Genomic DNA, 22406 nt, shown 5'->3' with positions numbered 1-22406 from the left:
TGGAGGCTGTATATCTGTACTGCTGCCCCCACAGTGTTCCGGTCACCGCTCCTCTGGCCCGGGGTCACATCTACTGCTATGGCCTATGGACCATAGCAGTAGGTGCCGGGACCGGAGGAGCGGTGACCGGAACACTCAAGAAGATGACGCTGTCACTTACCAGGCCCCGGCCAGCGCGCGTTCTCCTGCGACGATCCTGCGGTCCTCCTGCGTCTCTATGGTTGTACGCACAGGACGTCAGCGACGTCCCGTACGTACGACCATAGAGGCGGAGAAGCGAAGGACCGAAGGAGGATCGCAGGAGGACACCGGGGAATGGTGAGTGACCGGCGGAAATCCTTATGTCCCGAAAAGATTTTGCCGGGCCGGGCATGCTGGGAGTTGTAGTTTCACAACAGCTGGAGGCCCCCTGGTTTTTAGTATACAGTATTAGGTTTTATATGCGCTGGCCGGCAGCCACACACGGGAGCCGGCCCGGGCACATAAAAAGAAGTGCCCCCCCCCCAGATGTTGCAGCCGGCCCCCCCTGCACCCCCCCACGAGTGCCTCTGCCACTGGCAGTGTTTGTAACTTGTGCTGTGGGCGGGCAGGGGAGGTGGGTCATTATCGGCACATTTTTTGTTGTTTCGGCATTTCCCCGAAACATCTATTTTCGGCCGATATGTATCGGTGCATCCCTAGTGGTTACCCTACCTAATCCCTAGGGATAGGGGAGGATCCTAAATCACATGTATGGTCTAGTCTGACCCTGGCCATAGAAGAGAGCACACCTGCCCTTCAGCTCTCTCACCTTCAGAGGGAGTCTGCCTACAGCTTCAATTTGTTCAACCAAAGGCATCAAAGCTGGTACCTGTATAACATGTGTGATAGCCTGGGGGATGTAGGGTATGGGGAGTGTAGCTGTGCAGTAATTAAAGGGTGCTTGTTAACCCTTGCTATTCATGATGCCAAGGTGGGGGTTCCTCATTAACGCTTTTCCTACTGCCACCCTTCCCAAGAGGAATAGGGAGGTAGATGATAAGAATAGATTGTCCACAACCGGAGAGTTTTCTGAAACAGTATTAACTTTTACTGAAGGTTTTCTGCAAGCTTCAATAATACAACAGTCTCTGAGCATAACAACAGCTTTCCTTGGAGATTGACAAAGGTTGGGACTTTAGCATTAAGAGTCTTTTAGCACTATGCGTTGCTCCACTGGATTTAGGGGTTAGTTGCGGTCCAGTAGTCACGCTAGCATTAGCGGGGATTTAGATTTGAACTCACGGTTTTGGTTCCGCTGAGGCCGGCAGGTTTTTGAGGCCTAGCGTGTCTTTGAAAGTTGCGTAGCACCGTCCTGTTAGTCCGGCATCCACAAGAGCAGCAACCCAAAAGAGCGATAATTGGACGCAGCTCCCTTATATGGGCAGGGGCTGGACTAATGCTAATTGGTCCATACTGATGTCAATCACCATTACAGAGATTTGTGGGTAACACGTGACCCAAGGACCTCCTAAGGTCCTACAACATACCATAGAGGTTATTAGCATGGTCACATGACCGAAGGCCCTGCGACGCCGAACAAGGTAAGTACTATACGTTACTATAGAATATATATATATATAATTATTAAATATATACATTTATTATTATTAAAGATAGACTTGAGGAGAGGCGACTAGGGGCTGTCCCACCTGAGGAACCCTACCTGAACGTAGTTACTCTGACTTTGGGGTCCTCTACACTAGGTACTGTATGCAATACTGTACTGGGACACCACACATGTCCTGCTACAGGGGTACTACAAGAGGTAGCATACAGGAGAAACGCATAGGTGCGTCTATTCCCCCAAACCTGGCCTAGTCAGCGCCAGACTCACATCTGGGGATTTCCTTTTACATGCTCTTGAAGTTAGCACTGTCTCAGAAAATCCAAGGAAAGGTAAGTAACGGAAGTTCTCCTTGCAAAGTTCACCATGGTACACCCCCGTGAAGACCCCTGAAGCTTGCTCAGATAAATTGGACATTTAGTACAGTCTACAGCCAAGTCTAAAATTCTTCAGTCAGGTTGCTTATCAAGTTCAGTGAGGAGCTAGCCAGGCCACACTGAAAGGGAACACTTATATTAATATCAATTTAACCCATCATGCATAGACATGGCATTACCTGAGCTGACCCGATTTGCTGATCCGGCCCATCATGCATCCCATTGAAGTGCCGTGAATGCCGTGACGTATGGTCCTCCCTGTCTTGCTCCTTGACTGTTCCCACCTCTACTCGAGAAGTGAACCATGTGATTTCCCGAAATGCTTCTCTAGGACTGGTCTGGTGTGTGAAATGCTGGTCTTAGCGCCTACTATGGGGCTTTGAAACAGGCTTAAAAGCTGAGCTCACTTTAACCCCTTAAGGATACCGCCTGTTTTTACCTTTATAACAAGCCCAATTTTTCAAATCTGTCCTGTGTCTCTTACCCCAAATACCTCTGACATGCTTTTACTTAGCAATGCAATTCTGAGATAGTTTTTTTTATTACATATTGGTTTTATATTAGTGGTAAATCTTTGTTGCTTCATGTAGCATTTTTTGTCAAAAACTCCAAAATATTGTGAAAATGTTAAAAAAAAAAAAATTTTCTTTCAATTTTTTTTCTGGCATTCACTGTATGGTAAAAATTATGTTATTTTTATTCGGTGCATCAGTACGATCATGGCAACACCCAATTTATATATAGCTTTTTGTATGTTCTTTTTCCTTTTCTCAACAAAATCCTTTTTGTCGGTTGTCCCCCTTGAGTCAGACATCAGCTCTTCCATGCGACAAATAAAAAGAATTTCCCTATACCAGTCAGACACTGTCGGGGGGGTGCTATTTTTCCAGCACCGGGGAATCACCGACCTGGCCGCTACCAACAGGAAGCGTGCTAATTTCTTGGCCGGAGTCCAGCGGGATGACGGCAGAATCGACAGCAGCAGAACCTTAGGATCATTGGGATAGGATATCCCTGTTATATGGAGTATGTGCGAGACTACTGTCACCCAGAAGGGGCCCAGGGATGGACATGACCACCATATGTGGGACATGGTGCCTACGTCTCCCCCACATCGCCAACAATTTGCCGACACCGTCGGGTACATTTTATTCAGAACAGACGGCACTCTGTACCATCTAGAGATGATTTTATAATTTGTCTCTTGGGCCCTACAGGAGATCAATATTTTATGGCAGAGGGAGAATGCTGCTGTCCAGTCTGAGGCCGCAAAGGTAGTGCCCAGTTCCACCTCCCACGCCCCCGTGTATCGAGGTGGCTCCTGGGCCATCGCGTCAAGCAGAAGGCCATATATCTGAGAGACCGCTCGGGGGACCGGGGAAGTGGAAGTGCACAGCACCTCAAAGGGCAAGAGGGGCCTACTTAGATGCAGGGAATCACCATCAGAGTTGACAAAGTGTCTGAGCTGCATGTATTGCATGTATCTAGCGGGGGATTGTAAGTGGTCAGGTACCAGTTCAGTATATGTACGTAGTTGTGTCCCCGTCAAGAAGACTCTCAGGGGGAGGGTCGGGGGATCGGTCAGCCCTAGGAAAGAGGAGCTCATGAGGCCCGGCGGAAAGCGAGGGTTCCCCAACAAGGGGGTGAGGGGGCCATCAGGTGTCAGGAGACCAGTGGTGTGCAGGCAGTGCCGCAGTACAATCAGAAGTTCCCTCGACACCCAAGGCAGGGCTCTGAGAGTGGTTGGTGTAATTGTGTCCCGCGGGAGCCAGGGAAAGGCCAAGACTAGGGGCCCCACGTCGCAGAGTTCCAGACCCACCCATCTCTTGGTCGTGCGGCCGTGGAGGAAGTCCAGGTATTGTGCCAAAGAGGCTGCTATGTAGTAGGCTCTACAGTCTGGGACCGCCAGTCCACCCGCCTGCTTTCGCCTCATCAAAATTCTTCTGGATATCCTCGACGGCCGCCCGGCCCAGATGAACCTAGTAAACAATCTGTCAAGCCTACGGAAGTATGAGGCGGGGATAGCAATCGGCACTGTCTGAAACAGGTATAACAACCTGGGGAGAATATTCATCTTGAGGATATTGGTTCTGCATACCCAGGTAAACGTTCCCCTCGACCATCTCTCAAGATCCCTCTCTACGGTAGATAGCTGGGGAAGGAAATTGAGAGAGTAAGCGTTGGACAGTTGTCTGGGAACCTGAATCCCTAGGTACCTAAACGAGTCAGTAGCCCAGCGAAAGGGGTGTTCTCGCTTCAGGCTATCTACCACAGTCTGCGGGAGGGTGATGTTGAGAGCAGTGCTTTTGGACATGTTTATCTGGTGATTACTGAAGTGGGAATAGAGCTGGAGAACGCGTGACACAGCTGGTAAGGAGGTGCAAGGGGAGGTCAGATATAGGAGCAGATCGTCCGCAAAGGCAGAGCAAAGGTGCCCATCCCCCCCCGAAGAGAACCCCTTAATGGCAGGGTCTTGTCTAAGTGCAATCAGAAGATGCTCCATGCAGATAACATAAAGCAGGGGGGAGAGCGGGCAACCCTGGCGCGTGCCATTCCGGATTTTGAAAGGGGAAGACAGTGCACCGTTAACCCTCACCCTAGCCTGTGGATCCCTATACAGAGCAGCCACACGGGTCAACATTGAGGGACCCAGGCCAATTTGAGCCAGCGAGCTCTCCAGAAACCCCCAGTCCACTCGATCAAACGCCTTCTCGGTGTCTAAGGAGAGAAGCATCAATGGCGTGCGGTCTGCAGTAGCCTTGTGTATGACTGAGAAAGCCCGGATTGTGTTCTCGCGAGCCTCTCTTGAGCGAAGGAAACCTGATTGATCGTGGTGGACTACGGGTCCCAGGACAGCCCCCAGTCGGTCCGCCAGTAGCTTGGCAAACAGTTTGATGTCCGTGTTTAATAGGGATATTGGGCGGTAGCTGGCACAAAGACCAGGGTCCTTATCGTCCTTGGGTATGACAGTGATTATGGCAGTAAGAGAGGCTGAACGGAAGCCGACCCCTGTAGAGACGTCGTTGAAGGCTGCATGGAGAAAGGGGACAATCTCCGCCTTCAGGGATTTAAAAAATTTGGCTGTGTAGCCATCGGGACCGGGGCTTTTACCGGATGGTAAGTCAGTAATGGCCTCCGCGATTTCCGCTTCGGTGAAGGGGGCTTCCAAGTCATCGATAACATCAGGCGGCAGTCTGGGGAGAGAAGTTTGGCGTATGTAGTCCGAGAGTGAGATCTGAGGGAGAGGGGGCTGAGGGAGGGCCGCGCGTGGAGGGAGATTGTAAAGATCAGTGTAGTACCGTTCGAAGGTCTCCAGAATCTCCGACGTGAGAAACGTATTCTCACCTTGCGGTGTTTTTATGGATGGGACGTATAAGGCAGCCCTTTGGTCACACAGAGCCCTGGCCAATAGTCTGCTCGGCTTATTGCCCCATTCATAAAACGCTTTGGAACATCTTTGGCGGTAGTGTTTGTATGTGTCGTTCAGCAATGTACAGATCTCATGTCGCACCCTAACGAGCTCCCTCAGAGTAGAGTCCAACTGGGACCGTTTGTGCAGTGTTTCCAGAGCGTTAAGTTGCGCCAACAGGCTCTTAAGCTTAGCAGCTTTTTCTCATTTAAGGCGTGAGCCATGGCTAATCAGAACGCCCCGTAAGACGCACTTCAATGCCTCCCACTGTAGTGGTGTGGAGGTCGGGTCGTTTTCATGGACTGTCCGGAAGTCGGCTATGGCCTTCTTCAGGTCAGCGACGCACAGAGCATCTAAGAGGAGGGATTCGTTGAGCCTCCACGAGTACTGCGGCTTGCTGAGCAGGGGTACATTTAGTGAGCAGTGGACGGGGGCATGGTCAGAAAGGAATAGATTACCTATCTGGGAAGAGGTCAGGTGCGGTAAATGGTGGTGAGTTAGAAAAATATAGTCCAATCTTGAATAAGTCCTGTGTGGGGAGGAGTAATGTGTGTAGTCCCGCTCCCCCGGGTGCTGGAGCCGCCACACATCGCATAACTGAAGAGCGTGAAGTTGTTGCCGGAGGCGGCTAAGCTGGCGACAGGACACAGCAGAGCGCCGTGCAGAGGCGTCCAGCACCGGGTGGACGGGAAGGTTGAAGTCTCCTGTGAGGAGCAACATACCTTGGGTAAAGGAAGTCAGATCATCTAGGGCCCGCAAGAGAAAAGGGACCTGAGCAGAATTGGGGGCATATACCGTCGCTATCGTTACCTCCTGGCCCAGGAGAAGACCCTTAACAAAAAGGTATCTAGCTGCAGTATCTGTCTTAAACTCCTGGAACGTGAAGGGTAGGGACCTATGTATGCCAATGGAGACCCCCTTCGAACGTGAGTCAGGCTTGGGGCAATGGAACCATGTCGGGAAGTACCTGCTCAGTCTGTCAGGGATATGGCCCACCTTAAAATGAGTCTCTTGCAAGCAGAGGATGCTAACCTTCAGTTTGTGCATATGGTAGAGGATCTGAGATCTCTTCTCCGGTACATTGAACCCCTGGACGTTGAGTGTGGTTATTTTGATATCAGTCCTCACCACCGTGCGGCAACCAGGCAGTCAGAGGAGGAGCGGCCAAAGGACGAGTGGTCGGTCAGAAACAGGTCCTGTGAAGAAATAAAGGAAACAGATATCAAAAAGGCAAACCAAGCCAAAAGTAGAGGTAACCGTGTACTATGCAGAGGAAATATTCAGGCGGTGTTCGGAAGCACTAGAGGTGCAAAGGGAAACTGGTGACAGCAATCAGACAGCTGTCTCGCAGGTGTGCTCAACGCACACCCAACCTATGTGGGGGGGTATGTGAGGAAGGCAGTATCAACTAAGTGAGTGGCTAAAGTAGGGGGGGGTAGTTGTTGCGGTCGGGTATCTAAGTCCGCCCACGGCCATGGGCTAGTATGAAGGGTGGCCCCTCTAGGGGAGCACACACAAACAGGCGTGTGAGGGTAGTGATCTATAACATCAGCAAAGAGGAAGCCCGGGGGGAAGCCGGGTCGGGGGAGGTCAGCTGCAATCAAGTAGGTGGTAGAGGGACCACGATCCTCGTGTGGGAAGGGTGGGGCCGAGAGCATTAGGAGCAGGGGAGGGTGTGACCGGTGGGGAGGAAAGCTGGAAGGGGGGGCGGGAAGTGGAGCAGGCAGAGGGGGGGGGGGAGCCAGAGATGGGAAGGGAGATGGAGGAGGAGAGGAGAGAGGGGGGAAAGCTGAAGGTGGGAGCGTGGGGGAAAGCGGGAGATGGGAGGGTGGGGGGGACAGGAGGGGGGGCAGGCATTGGTGGATGTGAGGGAGGGTAGTGGGTAGTCATGGAGGGGGGGGGACAGGGGAGTGAGCGAGGTAGGGTCTACTAATGAGTCCTTAAAGTGGGCGAGGAGGGTGGTAAGTGTCAGCTAGGGCCTGAACACTGTCCCCTAGGTGCACAAAGTGATACACTATGCAAGTTCGGTAATCACTGAAATCAGGGTTCAGCGGGAGTCCCTGAAGATAGGCGTCTGGGTCTTCTCAGACGCTGCAGCTGTGGCCAGCCCGGATTGGGGCGTCTGGCGGGGGTCCTCTGGATGGGTCTGGAGAGTGGGATCTGCATAGCAGGATAGGGGTTTTTCAGGAAATCGATCCATTCCGGTAGGGAGACGGGAGGGAGACCCAGGGCCGTAAGGAAATGGGGCAAGTCAGAGGGGTCCCTCAGAGTAGCTGAAACTTCACCAGACGTAGCATGCAGGGCAAATGGAAATCCCCATCCATAAGACAAATGGCGATCCTGGAGCAGTCTCAGCAGTGGTCGGAGAAGAGCTCTTTGTCGGAGGGTGCGTCTGGAGAGATCCGGGTATAGTTGCAGGGCAACCCCATCAAAGTCCACATCACCCCTCTGTCTCACATTTAGCATTATCTGTTCTTTCAAGGCGTATTTATGTACACGGCAGATTACGTCCCGTGGACGCGAGGGATCGTTGCTGGGAGCACGAAGCGCATGATGGGCCCTGTCAAGTTCGATACGAGACTCCGGTGGGCGCCCCAGAATCATGTTGAAAATCCTGGTGACAGTAGGGAATAGATCCTGGGATCCTGGGCTTCCGGGAGACCACGGATACGTATATTATTCCGGCGGCTCCTATTTTCGATGTCGTCTAAGTGCTCCACCAGGGCCTGTTGAGTGGATGCATGAGTGGTCAAGGTGGATTGCAGGTCTCTCATGGTATCAAGAGCGTTGGATTGAAAGTCCTCAAGGGCCCTCACCCTTCCTTGAAGGTCCGCTACGTCTTGCTTGACGGGCAGCAGGTCTTGGCGCCAGGCGTGTTTCAATTCCAAGGCCATGGCAGATATGTCACTTTTAGTGGGCAGGAGTGCTAGGAGTGCCTGGAGTTCAGGGTGACCCTTGAGCAAGGCCACCGCCTGGGCCGGGGGTGGGAGGGATGAGGACAGCGGGTCCCTCAGTTCATCCCGTTGCCCATGGAAACTAAGCGGCAAAGAATGAGTTCCTGAGCAGACCGACAAGTGGGGTGCAGTGGTTTGGGCACAGAGTCCAAGATGCGGCATGGCAGGTGATGGCTGAGCAGGCAAGGACAGATGTGTAGCTTCTCCGTACCCCTCAGCAGCATGCACTGAGTCGGAGAGGCCGTGAGCCAGGGCCAGGCTTCCAGGGTCCACTACAGGTTCTTGGTCCAGGGAGGACAATTGAGAGGTCGGGGACCCCCTGGGACTCCTAAAGATTGAGGGGATGCTCTGTGAGGGCGACACCTGCCCATTCATGGAGGAGCTAGGCTGGGAGTTGGGCATAGGGGGTGACAGAAGGACTTCAGCCCGCTTTCCTACCTCCACCAGGACGTCACAGCCGGAGCCCCTCTGTTCGGAGTCGTCCCCTATGTGTTGCAGCGGGGCACAACTTGCAGTATTGGTGCCCCCAGATGTGGATAGGCCCCCCGTCGGTAGTCAGGTTCGTGTTGGAGAAGGGAGGATCAGTGGTGTCCCCGCTCGTCCCGCCAGTCCCATCTGCGCTCCATCTGGGGAGAGTTCCGGTGCAGGATGCCTGCCGCCTCCACCCTCCACTCCGGCCGGGGACAGCGTACGTCGCAGCCCGGGCTCCTGACTTCCGGTTGGGCCCCGCTGAAGGGGTTGTATGCCGGGAGCTCTCCCATGGGGTTGCGTCCTCGTAGGTAAGTCCAGCAGGGATTGCATCGTTGTCTTCGGTGTAGCTGTAGCTGAGGCGGCCGCAGTGCGCCTTGTGACAGGCGGTGAGGGGAGAAGTGCGTCCTCAGTAGATGGCGCCCGCGCCATTTTGGAGAGGACAGTCATGGGGCCCGGGTCGTCTTGGAGTCCCGTCAGTGGGCCAAAAAAGTTCGAGATCGGGACCGGGGTGTGCTGTGAGGGTCCCCTCGATCTCCTGTTCCTTCCCGACCTCCTGGAGCTCATAAGGATGAGTTAAATACCCTCTATACAGGCCGTGGGTCCGGAGCTCTGCAGATTAGCTGCTGCTTCCTCTCATAGCAGGACACGCCCCCCTTATCCCATATTTTAAAATAAAATAATTTAAATAGAATAGACAAAAACACATTTGATATCGCTGTGTCCAAACTATTGACATATAATGTTAATAAAACCGCACAGTAAATTGTGTAAACATAAAAAATACCAAAGTCCAGAATTGGTAAAAGAAGTGACAAAAAAAATCATCAAGTGATCAAAAAGTCTGATCTAAAGAAAAATGGTATCAATAAAAACTACAGATTGCGACTTATAGATAGATACCTGTATACAGAAAAAAAGTGTTAGGGTATGCTGCTAAAATTCTGCAGGTACCTGCCTCCTCACTGTTCAATTATTGTCAGGTTACTCCTGGCAGTCTAAGCAGCCTGGAGAAATCGAGCGCAGATAACACTGATCAATGCTATGCTATGGCATAGCATTGTTCAGTATATGCAATCAGAAGACTGCATGTAATAGTCCCCTATGTTAAAGGAGTTATCCACCATAAGGTGATGTTAGTACGTACCTGGCAGACAGTAATGGACATGCTTAGGAAGGATCTGTGCTTGTCTTGGGGCTAAATGACTATGTTGTGAGATTACCATAACACTGTGGCTAGCTGTTTGTGAACTTGTATTTCCTGTTTGAGTGTTTCTTTTTTTGACTACAAATCCCACAATTCAATTTTCCTCCCTCCCACACATCAGCCACCCCACCCATTGAAACAAAGACCTGTGGTTTTCAGTCAGGGTGCCTACAGCTGTTGCATTAGTTGCAGTTGATCTCTCTCCTACCAAACGATCGCTCCACCTGCTCTGACTGAGTCTAGCTGAAGCTGGGTTTGTATAAGCAGAAGTTTAAAAAGTTTTATAAGCAGAAGTTTAAAAAGCAGGAGTTGTAAGCAGGACCCACTGTAACTGTAAGTATTACACTCCCTTGATAAAAGTAGTTTTTCTTAATAGTTAATAACAGCTGTTTGTCTCCAAGGATATGGACAGCAGGATTGGAGGTTTTCTTCAGTGCACATTGTGCCACATGTATACATCTCTGGAGCAGCAGCTTCAGGGTGAATACCGCTGTGACAAATGTGAGCATGTTGCCCACCTGGAAGCTCGTATTAGAGATCTAGAGGAGCAAAATGCAACATTGAGGGCGATTGACAATCTTACAGAGCAAGCAGTTAGTGGGGTAGAAATGGAGGTTGGAGAAACTAGCCAGGAGGCCCAAGTAGGGAGCTGGGTTAATGTAGTTAGAGGGACAGGAAAGGGGGCAAGGAAAAGGAAGGTCACTTCTGCTTCTGATCTCCCAAGTAAAATTGCCAAGTTGGGCGATGATGCGAGGGCCTCAGTATCAGAGATGGAAACCCTAGTGGATACTGGTTTCCCTAACAGCCGGGGGAACAGCTCAACTAGTAGTGTGGGGGATGGTAGCGCAGGTAGGCCAAGACAGTTAGTTGTGGTAGGGGATTCTATAATCAGGAAGACGGATAGAATAATTTGTCGCCAAGACCACCTCAACCGAATGGTTTGCTGTCTCCCTGGTGCCAGGGTTCGGCATGTGGTGGAAAGGGTGGACAAATTACTAGGGGGGGCTGGGGATGACCCAGCTGTCGTGGTCCATGTGGGAACCAACGACAGAATACATGGTAGGTGGAGGTCCTTGAAGAATAATTACAAGGAACTAGGTGCCAAGCTGAAGGGAAGGACGTCTAAGGTTGTGTTCTCTGGAATACTTCCTGTGCCATGCGCATCGCAGGAAAGACAGCGGAAGCTTAGGGAGTTAAATGCATGGCTTAAGTCGTGGTGTGAGGGGGAAGGTTTTGGGTTTTTAGAGCACTGGGCTGACTTTTCATTGGGGTACAAACTCTATTCTACGGATAATTTGCACCTGAATGGAAGGGGGTCTGCTGTGCTGGGGGAGAGAATCCTGGAAGGGGTGGCTGAGTATTTAAACTAGGTGAGTGGGGGGAGGATAATAAAGCAAAGAAAGCAGACAGTGGGATGGATAGGTTAGAGAGGGGTCAGGACATAATGGCGGGTGGAGAGGAGTCCTGTGGGGGGAGGTTAAGAGCAGTGGATAAGGAGATTCATGCGTTACAAACCAGCTGTAAAAATAAATGTAGCCCGAAAAATTGTAATCCCAATAATTCAAAAAATTCCATTAGCCCCAATAACTCAATAACAACAATAAGCCCCATTAACTCAAAAAATACTGTTAGCCCCAATAACTTAAATAACAACGTTAGACGCAATAACGCAAAAAATCCCATTAGCCCCAATAACTTAAATAATAACGTTAGACCCAATAACTCAAAAAATCCCATTAGCCCCAATAACTTAAATAGTACAATTAGCCCTTATAACTCAAAAAATGACATTAACCCCAATAACTCTGAAAATCCCATTAGTGAGACTATATGTGTAAAACTTAATGGAAATGTAAAGTGTATGTTCACAAATGCCAGAAGCCTAGCAAATAAAATGGGGGAGCTTGAGGCCTTGATACTGGAGGAACATATTGATATAGTTGGGGTCACTGAGACATGGCTGGACTCCTCGCATGACTGGGCTGTTAATCTGCAGGGGTTTACATTGTTTCGCAAGGATAGAATGAACAGAAAAGGTGGTGGAGTCTGTCTGTATGTTAGAAGTAGTATGAAAGTCAGTGTGAACGATGCCATAGTGTGTGATGATTCTGAGGATGTGGAATCACTGTGGGTAGAATTACAAAAGGAGGGAAATACTGAAAAAATAATATTTGGTGTAATCTACAGACCCCCTAATATCACTGAAGAGATAGAAGGTCGGCTGTATAAACAAATAGAGAGGGCCGCCCGGGCAGGTACAGTGGTAATAATGGGAGATTTTAACTATCCAGATATGGATTGGGGCCGGGGGTTGGCTAAAACTACAAAGGGGAGAAAATTCCTAAATTTATTGCAGGATAATTTTATGGGCCAGTTTGTGGAGGACCCAACAAGAAGTGATGCCTTGTTGGATCTGATCATTTCCAACAACGCAGAGCTGGTTGGTAATGTAACTGTGCGGGAAAACCTTGGTAATAACGACCACAATATAGTTACTTTTGACTTAAAATGTAGAAAACAAAGACAGACGGGGAAAGCAAAAACATATAACTTTAAAAAGGCAAACTTCCCTGGGCTGAGGGCTGCACTACAGGACATAGACTGGGGGGAGGTGTTCTCAAATACTGATACAGAAGGTAAATGGGACATCTTTAAATCAACTCTAAATAACTATACAGCTAAATATATACCAAAGGGGAACAAATATAAACGATTAAAACTAAATCCTACATGGCTGACAAATGAGGTTAAAAGAGCAATAAACAACAAAAAAATAGCCTTCAAAAAATACAAATCTGATGGGTCAGCTATAACATTTAAACAGTACAAGGAGCTTAATAAAATCTGTAAAAATGTAATAAAAACAGCAAAAATTCAAAATGAGAGACAGGTGGCCAAAGAAAGCAAAACTAAACCTAAATATTTTTTTAGATATATAAATACAAAAAAACCAAGGACAGAGCATGTAGGACCCCTTAATAATGATAATGGGGAGGTTGTCACGGGCGATCAAGAGAAGGCGGAGCTACTGAATGGGTTCTTTAGTTCTGTATATACTATGGAAGAAGGAGCTGACATTGGCCAGGTCAGTGCTGGTAACACATCATATAATGTATTGAACTGGCTTAATGTAGAGATGGTACAAGGTAAGTTAAGTAAAGTAAATGTAAGCAAATCTCCAGGGCCGGATGGACTACACCCAAGAGTTCTTAGAGAGGTAAGTTCAGTAATATCTGTACCCTTGTTCATGATATTTAGAGATTCTCTGGTGTCTGGTATTGTGCCAAGGGACTGGCGCAAGGCTAATGTGGTACCAATCTTCAAGAAGGGCTCTAGGTCTTCGCCAGGCAATTATGGACCGGTAAGTCTAACGTGCATTGTGGGTAAATTGTTTGAAGGACTTATAAGGGATTACATACAGGAATTCATAGGGGATAATAGTATTATAAGTGATAGCCAGCATGGGTTTACTAAGGATAGAAGTTGTCAAACCAATCTAATTTGCTTTTATGAAGAGGTGAGTAGAAGCCTTGACAGAGGAATGGCTGTGGATATAGTGTTTCTGGATTATGCCAAAGCGTTTGATATTGTCCCTCACAGACATCTGACAGGTAAGTTAAGGTCCTTGGGCTTGGAAACTTTAGTTTGTAACTGGATTGAACACTGGCTCATGGATCGTACCCAGAGAGTGGTGGTCAATGATTCGTACTCTGATTGGTCCCCGGTTATTAGTGGTGTACCCCAAGGTTCAGTACTGGGCCCGCTGCTGTTTAATTTATTTATCAATGATATAGAGGATGGTATTAACAGCTCTGTTTCTATCTTTGCTGATGACACCAAGCTTTGTAGCACGGTACAGTCTATAGAGGATGTGCATAAGTTACAAGATGACTTGGATAGACTAAGTGTCTGGGCATCCACTTGGCAAATTAGGTTCAATGTGGATAAATGTAAAGTTATGCATCTTGGTACTAATGACCTGCATGCGTCGTATGTCTTAGGGGGGATTAAACTGGCAGAGTCACTGGTAGAGAAGGATCTGGGTGTACTTGTATATCACAGACTACAAAATAGCATGCAATGTCAGGCTGCTGCTTCCAAAGCCGGCAGGATATTGTCATGTATCAAAAGAGGCATGGACTCAAGGGACAGGAAGGGAGTTGGAAAGGGTGCAGAGACGCGCGACTAAACTAATATGGGGCATGGAACATCTTAGCTATGAGGAGCGATTAAAGGAGTTACAATTGTTTAGTCTTGAGAAGAGATGTTTAAGGGGGGATATGATAAACGTATATAAGTATATAAATGGCCCATACAAAAAATATGGAGAAAAACTGTTCCAGGTTAAACCCCCCCCCCCAAAGGACGAGGGGGCACTCCCTCCGTCTGGAGAAGAAAAGGTTTAGTCTAAAGGGGCGGCATGCCTTCTTTACCGTGAGGACTGTGAATTTATGGAACGGTCTACCTCAGGAACTGGTCACAGCAGGAACAATTAACAGCTTTAAAACAGGGTTAGATACATTCCTGGAACAAAATAACATTAATGCTTATGCAGAATTATAAAACTACATCCCTTTCCCTTATCCCCTTACATCCTTCCCTTCAATCCCCTGGTTGGACTTGATGGACGTATGTCTTTTTTCAACCATACTAACTATGTAACTATGTAACTATATGGGGTATCGCCGTACTCGGGAGAAATTGCACTACAAATTTTGGGGGTCTTTTTCTCCTTTTTCCGCTTGTGAAAAGGAAAAGTTGTGGGCTACACCAGCATGTTAGTGTAAAAAAATAAAAAATTTACACTAACATGCTGGTGTTGCCCCATACTTAAAAGGAAAAAAAGACCCCTAAAATTTGTAACGCAATTTCTCCTGAGTACGGAAATACCCCAGATGTGGGCGTAAAATGCTCTGCGGGCGCACAACAAGGCTCAGGAGTGAGAGCGCACCATGTACATTTGAGGCCTAAATTGGTGATTTGCACAGGGGTGGCTGATTTTACAGCGGTTCTGACAAACGCAAAAAAATAAATACCCACATGTGACCCCATTTTGGAAACTACACCCCTCATGGAACATGACAAGTGATATAGTGAGCCTGAACACCCCACAGGTGTTTGACGAATTTTCATTAAAGTTGGATGGAAAAATGAAATTTTTTTTTATTTTTTCACTAAAATGCTGGTGTTACCCAAAATTTTTCATTTTCAAGGGAAAATAGGAAAAAAGCCCCCCAAATTTGTAACCCCATCTCTTCTGAGTAAGAACATACCCCATATGTGAATTTAAAGTGCTCTACAGGCGAACTACAATGCTCAGAAGAGAAGGAGCGTCATTGGGATTTTGAAGAGAAAATTTGTCCGGAATTGAAGGCCACATGTGTTTACAAAGCCCCCATAGTGCCAGAACAATGGACTCCCGACACATGTGACCCCATTTTGGAAACTACACCCCTCATGTAATGTAATAAGGGGTACATTGAGAATTTACGCCCCACAGGTGTCTGACAGATTTTTGGAACAGTGGTCCGTAAAAATGAAAAATTAAATTTTTCATTTGCACAGCCCACTGTTCCAAAGATCTGTCAAACACCAGTGGGGTGTAAATACTCACTGAACCCCTTATTAAATTCTGTGAGGGGTGTAGTTTCCAAAATGGGGGTCACATGTGGGGGGTCCACTGTTCTGGCACCACGGGGGGGCTTTGTAAACGCACATGGCCCCTGACTACCATTCCAAACGAATTCTCTTTCCAAAAGCTTAATGAAAGCTTCTGAACATTGTAGTTCGCCATTTTGGCGGTCATTTTCTCCTATTACCCCTTGTAAATATGTAAAATTTAGGGGGAAAACTGCATTTTAGTAAAAAAAATATTTTTTTTCATTTACACATACAACTTTAACGAAAAGTTGTCAAACACCTGTGGGGTATTAAGGCTCAGTGGACCCCTTGTTACGTTCCATGAGGGGTGTAGTTTCCAAAATAGTATGCCATGTGGGTATTTTTTGCGGTTCTGGCACCACAGGGGCTTCCTAAATGCGACATGCCCCCAAAAAAACATTTCAGCAAAAGTTGCTTTCAAAAAGCCAAATGTGACTCTTTCTCTTCTGAGCATTGTAGTTCACCCGCAAAGCATTTTACGTCCTAACATGGGGTATTTCCATACTCAGAAGAGATGGGGTTACAAATTTGGGGGGCATTTTCTCCCATTACCCTTTGTAAAAATGGTAAATTTGGGGGAAAAAGCTGCACTTTAGTGTGACATTTTTTTTTCCATTCACACATCCGATTTTAACGAAAAGTTGTCAAACACCTGTGGGGTGTTAAGGCTAACTGGACCCCTTGTTACGTGCCTTGAGGGGTGTAGTTTCCAAAATGGTATGCCATGTTGGGTTTTCTGCTGTTCTGGCACCATAGGGGCTTTCTAAATGTGACATGCCCCCCAAAAACCATTTCAGAAAAATTCACTCTCCAAAATTCCATTGTCGCTCCTTCCCTTCTGTGCCCTCTACTGCGCCCGCCGAACACTTTACATAGACATATAAGGTATTTCCTTACTCGAGAGAAATTGGGTTACAAATTTTGGGGGCTTTTTCTCCTATTACCACTTGTAAAAATTCAAAAACTGGGTCTACAAGAACATGCGAGTGTAAAAAATGAAGAATTTTCTCCTTCACTTTGCTGCTATTCCTGTGAAACACCTAAAGGGTTAACACACTTACTGAATGTCATTTTGAATACTTTGAGGGGTGCAGTTTTTATAATGGGGTCATTTGTGGGGTATTTTTAATATGAAGGCCCTTCAAATCCACTTCAAAACTGAACTGGTCCCTGAAAAATTCCGATTTAGAAAATTTTGTGAAAAATTTGAAAATTGCTGCTGAACTTTTGAAGCCCTCTGATGTCTTCCAAAAGTAAAAACATGTAAACTTTATGATGCAGTCATAAAGTAGACATATTGTATATGTGAATCAATGTATAATTTATTTGGAATATCCATTTTCCTTATAAGGAGAGAGCTTCAAAGTAAAAAAAATTTCAAAATTTTCAATTTTTTCATCAAATTTTGGAATTTTCCCCCAAGAAATGATACAAGTATCAACAAAATTTTACCACTAACATAAAGTAGAATATGTCAGGAAAAAACAAAGTCGGAATCAGAATGAAAGGTAAAAGCATCCCAGAGTTATTAATGCTTGAAGTGACAGTGGTCAGATGTTCAAAAAATGGCCGGGTCCTTAAGGTTATTTGGGCTGGGTCCTTAACCCCTTAAGGACTCAGGGTTTTTCCGTTTTTGCACTTTCGTTTTTTCCTCCTTACCTTTTAAAAATCATAACCCTTTCAATTTTCCACCTAAAAATCCATATTATTGCTTATTTTTTGCGTCGCCAATTCTACTTTGCAGTGACATTAGTCATTTTACCCAAAAATGCACGGCGAAACGAAAAAAAAAATCATTGTGCGACAAAATCGAAAAAAAAACGCCATTTTGTAACTTTTGGGGGCTTCCGTTTCTACGCAGTGCATATTTCGGTAAAAATTACACCTTATCATTATTCTGTAGGTCCATACGGTTAAAATGATACCCTACTTATATAGGTTTGATTTTGTCGCACTTCTGGAAAAAATCATAACTACATGCAGGAAAATTTTTACGTTTAAAAATGTCATCTTCTGACCCCTATAACTTTTTTATTTTTCCACGTACGGGGCGGTATGAGGACTCATTTTTTGCGCCGTGATCTGAAGTTTTTATTGGTGTGATTTTTGTTTTGATATGACTTTTTGATCACTTTTTATTCATTTTTTAATGTTATAAAAAGTTACCAAAATACGCTTTTTTGGACTTTGGAATTTTTTTGCGCGTACGCCATTGACCGTACGGCTTAATTAATGATATATTTTTATAGTTCGGACATTTACGCACGCGGCGATACCACATATGTTTATTTTTATTTTTTTTTACACTGTTTTATTTTTTTTATGGGAAAAGGGGGGTGATTAAAACTTTTATTAGGGAAGGGGTTAAATGACCTTTATTAACACTTTTTTTTTACTTTTTTTTTGCAGTGTTATAGGTCCCATAGGGACCTATAACACTGCACACACTGATCTCTCATCCTGATCACAGGCGTGTATTAACACGCCTGTGATCAGCATTATCGGCGCTTGACTGCTCCTGCCTGGATCTCAGGCACGGAGCAGTCATTCGTCGATCGGACACCGAGGAGGCAGGTAAGAGCCCTCCCGGTGTCCGATCAGCTGTTCGGGACGCCGCGATTTCACCGTGGCGGTCCCGAACACCCCGACTGAGCAGCCAGGATACTTTCAGTTTCACTTTAGAAGCGGCGGTCAGCTTTGACCGCCGCTTCTAAAGGGTTAATACCGCACATCGCCGCGATCGGCGATGTGTGGTATTAGCCGCGGGTCCCGGCCGTTGATTAGCGCCGGGACCCACGCGATATGATGCGGGATCGCGGCGCGATCCCGCATCATATCGCGGGAGCCGGCGCAGGACGTAAATATACGTCCTGCGTCGTTAAGGGGTTAATGTTATCACAAAATATGAAATAAAAAAACTGGACAGTTTAAAAATCGACATTGATAAAACAAAAGAAGATGTAGAAAAATCTAAAGATTAACCGGACTATGACTCATTTTTGGAAAAAATAAATGATAGAGTGGAGAAATTGGAAAACTATATCATGGAAATTAAAAAAGTCAGATACAAGAGAGACACCAAGGATTACACCTTGAATCAAGTTTATGACTGGTACAAATGGGAAAGAAATGAAAATGTTCCTAAATTCATTTTGAAAAAAAGTGGATATAGGAAGAAACCACGCAGCCATCCTAAAGTTACCTTTAGCTCCACAGAGGTAGATACAGACAATGCGGACAGCACAGGCTCAGAGGGTTCAACATCACAACCCAAAAGAAACATCTCTTATCAACGCAAACCAAAAAACTGGAAGGGCAGAGGAGGAAAAAAAACAGAAGGGCCGGACGAAAACACAGAGGAAGAAAACGCAGAGCAAACGCTGCAGACCCGAAGCAGGGTGAAAAAAGCAGCTTCCTAAATCTGTCATCAAAGGGATTTTAAAAAAAATATTTTTATACTTTATAACATTATAAAAGTTTACACAAAACCAACTTTTCCATCAAAAAGAAAATTATATCCCCAAACCCACCCAACAATATCTATTAATCAACCTTTAAAATCAATTCTACTTTAATCTTCCCATTACAATATTCCTTATTTAACTTACTACTTGAGGCCTGCAGTCCTCCCTCCGCCTTCCTCCCTCCCTCCCCTCACCTCCTCCCTCCTAACTGTCTTTTGTCGCTTCCCCTACTGTTCACACCCTTTCCACCCCTATGTCATCACCTATTTCTATAACCTTAACAACAGGAGCGAATAAATTAAGAAATAAATCAATTAATCAGAAGCACAGATTTGGGGGTACCAACCCCCCATAAAGAGATAGGATCAGGGAGAGGAGGGAGGAAGGAGGAGAAGAGGAAAAAAAACAAAAAAAAAAACACACATACATCACTCCCATCACCTCTTGGTTTTTTAATATTTTTCCTTTTATTATTTTCCTTTTTACCTCTTATTTTTCCTACCCGCTTCTCCCCCGACTTGCCGGCCCTAGGCTGCCCCTTTTACTGGTTGCAGTCTCTGGCCGACTACCCCCCAACTTTCCAGGGCGGTATTTAACTCACCCTGGACTGTCAGGGTGGCGAGGAATCATAGGTATTTGAGGCTATTTAGTTCTTTGAATTCCACATTCCTCTTCCTTCTACAACTATCAACCATACAAAAACAAACAAAAAAAAAAAAAAACATCCTTCTGACCTCTCCTCCCCCCCTCTAAGCTGTTCATAGGTTATATATACCAAGGAAGAGGAGACAGCAACTATCCAAAAAGGAAGGAAAGGAGAAAGGAAGAAAGAATAAATAAATAAAAAATTCTTTACTTTTCCACTATAATAATCTACCAGGGATTAAAGGTCTCGGACTGACTACATGCCTTCAAGTATTACAATCTTATTCTTGCCCTCCCCCCCCATGACACTGGCAGAGAAGAAACTTTTTTTAATCAAATCCTTATTTCCACCAATTTATTTTTTTCCTCTATCGGCATATTCTTAATCCACCTATCCCATGTTTGGTGGAATTTTTTCATCCCTCCTTTCTTTGCTGCATGCAAAAATTCCAAGTTAATAATATTTGCTACAGTGTTCATATATTCTTTTGTGTCTGCATTTTCTTTACTCATCCATTCTCTCGCTATCATCAATCTCAATACAAACATCAATTTGAACAACAGTGCTTTGTTACTATTTCTGACTACCATGCCTAACAGCCATATTTTAGGGTTCATTGTAATTATAATCTTTAACCTTATTTCAACCTCCTTTATTATTTTTTGCCACACCTTTTGGACTTGCGGACATATGTGAGAAATCTGCTTCTTCCTCTCCACACTTGGGACAACCATAATGTTTATTCCTATCTATCTTCCCCTATTGCTTGGGGGCATAATACAATCTCTTACTTATAAAAAATTGTGTCACCCTGTGATTTCTATTACATATCGCTTTTTTACCCCATTCCCAAATACCTTCCCACTCTGTTTGACTTATTTCTCCTATCTCATTCTCCCATTTCCTTTGACTATTGTGAACCACTCTATCATCTTGCACCTTCTTCAATTCTCTGTACATTTTAGATGTTATTTTCCTTCTAATTTCTTTCTCCATCACCTCCTTTATTAGTGGTTCTTCTTGTACCATCAGCCACTCTTTTTCCTTTACTTTACTCACCGTGTGTTTTAATTGAAAATATCTAAACTCCTGATTCTCCGGAATTCCATATTCTCTACATATACTATAAAATGGTCTTAACCCATTTCCTTCTAATATTTGTGCCACAAATCTTAGTGTGGGAGAAAATAAAGAGTGTAATAGCACAGAGGAAGGCGACACGATATACACCATTATTTGATAATAAAAAGTTTGCTTGTGTTTTAGTGATTTCTTCAAACTTTTTATTATCAAATAATGGTGTATATCGTGTCGCCTTCCTCTGTGCTATTACACTCTTTATTTTCTCCCACACTTTTTGTGCCAATTGTAATAACGTTGCCCCTGCTCCTTCTCTAATACTTAACCCCTTCACGACGAGCGACGTACATGTACGGCGCCGCGAAGTGTCACTTGGCGCGCGGCGACGTACATGTACGTCGCGGGGTTCCGGGAGCGCCGCGTCAATGGTAGCGGTGATCGGACCGGGATGACTGCTGTTATCTAACAGCAGGCATCCCGGCACATCGTCGAGGGGGGTCCTGAGACCCCCCCATGACCGCGATGCGCGCAAATCGCAGGTCAATTCAGACCTGCGATCTGCACGATTCCGGGTCATACGGGTCACTGGTGACCCGGTGACCCGGAAAATAAGAGGGATCGGGGGTGTCCGAGACACCCTCGATCCCCCTAAAGGGATAGGAGTTTGGTGGCATGGGTGCCACCCCTCCTATCCCTGCTATTGGTCGGCCGAGCGACCGACCGATAGCAGACCGGGGGAGGGGGGGTTAAGGTTCGGTTCCCCCGCTTTGCCCACCTATCGGTGTCCGGGCAAAACGGGGGAACCGTCCAGGGAAGGTCGGCGCCGAAGGTCCCTACCTGGATCCCGGATCCCCACTCGCGATCCTCCCCCACGTGCGGCGGCGGCGGCAGCAATACTTCCGGGTCCTGCTAGGTGAGTTGTTGCCTAGCAACATCCGGAGGGCCACAGTTTACAGTGGTCTCTAAACCGTGGCCCTCCAGATGTTGCAAAACTACAACTCCCAGCATGCCCAGACCGCTGTTTGCTGTGTGGGCATGCTGGGACTTGTAGTTTTGCAATATTTAGAGGGGTTCAGGTTGTAGATCAATAAGTGGTCTCAAATTGTAGCCCTCCAGATGTTGCAAAACTACAACTCTCAGCATGCCCAGACAGCAGTTTGCTGTCTGGGCATGCTGCGAGTTGTAGTTTTGCAACATCTGGAGGGCCACAGTTTTGAGACCACTGGACAGTGATTTACAACCTGAACCCAGCATTCCCAGCATTCAGGAACAGCATCTTGGCATGCTGGGAGTTGTACTTGCGTGCCTCCAGCCATTGCATAACTACATCTCCCAGCATGCCCTTCCGCAATCAGTACATGCTGGGAGTTGTAGTTTTGCAACAGCTGGAGGCACACTGGTTGGAAAATACTGAGTTAGGTCATAGAACCTAACTCAAGGTTTTCCAGCCAGTGCGCCTCCAGCTGTTGCAAAACTACAACTCCCAGCATGCATGGTCTGTCAGTGCATGCTGGGAGTTGTAGTTTTGACCCCCCTCCCGTGTGAATGTACAGGC

The 22406-nt window shown here is 46.6% G+C and overlaps 1 protein-coding gene across 4 annotated transcripts in view; it reads right to left on the bottom strand.

Annotated features, from left to right (window-relative positions):
• Window positions 1-22406, bottom strand: part of DUSP12 (dual specificity phosphatase 12) — a 108911-nt gene that overhangs the window by 44242 nt on the left and 42263 nt on the right. For 2 of the 4 annotated variants that reach the window (XM_056523558.1, XM_056523560.1), the window contains one exon: window positions 6404-6567. The exons of 1 other annotated variant lie outside the window; for it this stretch is intronic. In XM_056523558.1, coding sequence (XP_056379533.1) covers window positions 6404-6418 — 15 coding nt within the window. In that variant the 5' untranslated portion in view covers window positions 6419-6567. Of the gene's footprint in view, window positions 1-6403; window positions 6726-22406 lie in introns of those variants that run through there. One more of the 4 variants, XM_056523559.1, reaches the window with a different exon arrangement.

Source organism: Hyla sarda, chromosome 6 (genome assembly GCF_029499605.1).
Source record: "Hyla sarda isolate aHylSar1 chromosome 6, aHylSar1.hap1, whole genome shotgun sequence".
NCBI lineage: Eukaryota > Metazoa > Chordata > Amphibia > Anura > Hylidae > Hyla > Hyla sarda.
This window is presented reverse-complemented; position numbering and strand designations above follow the sequence as displayed.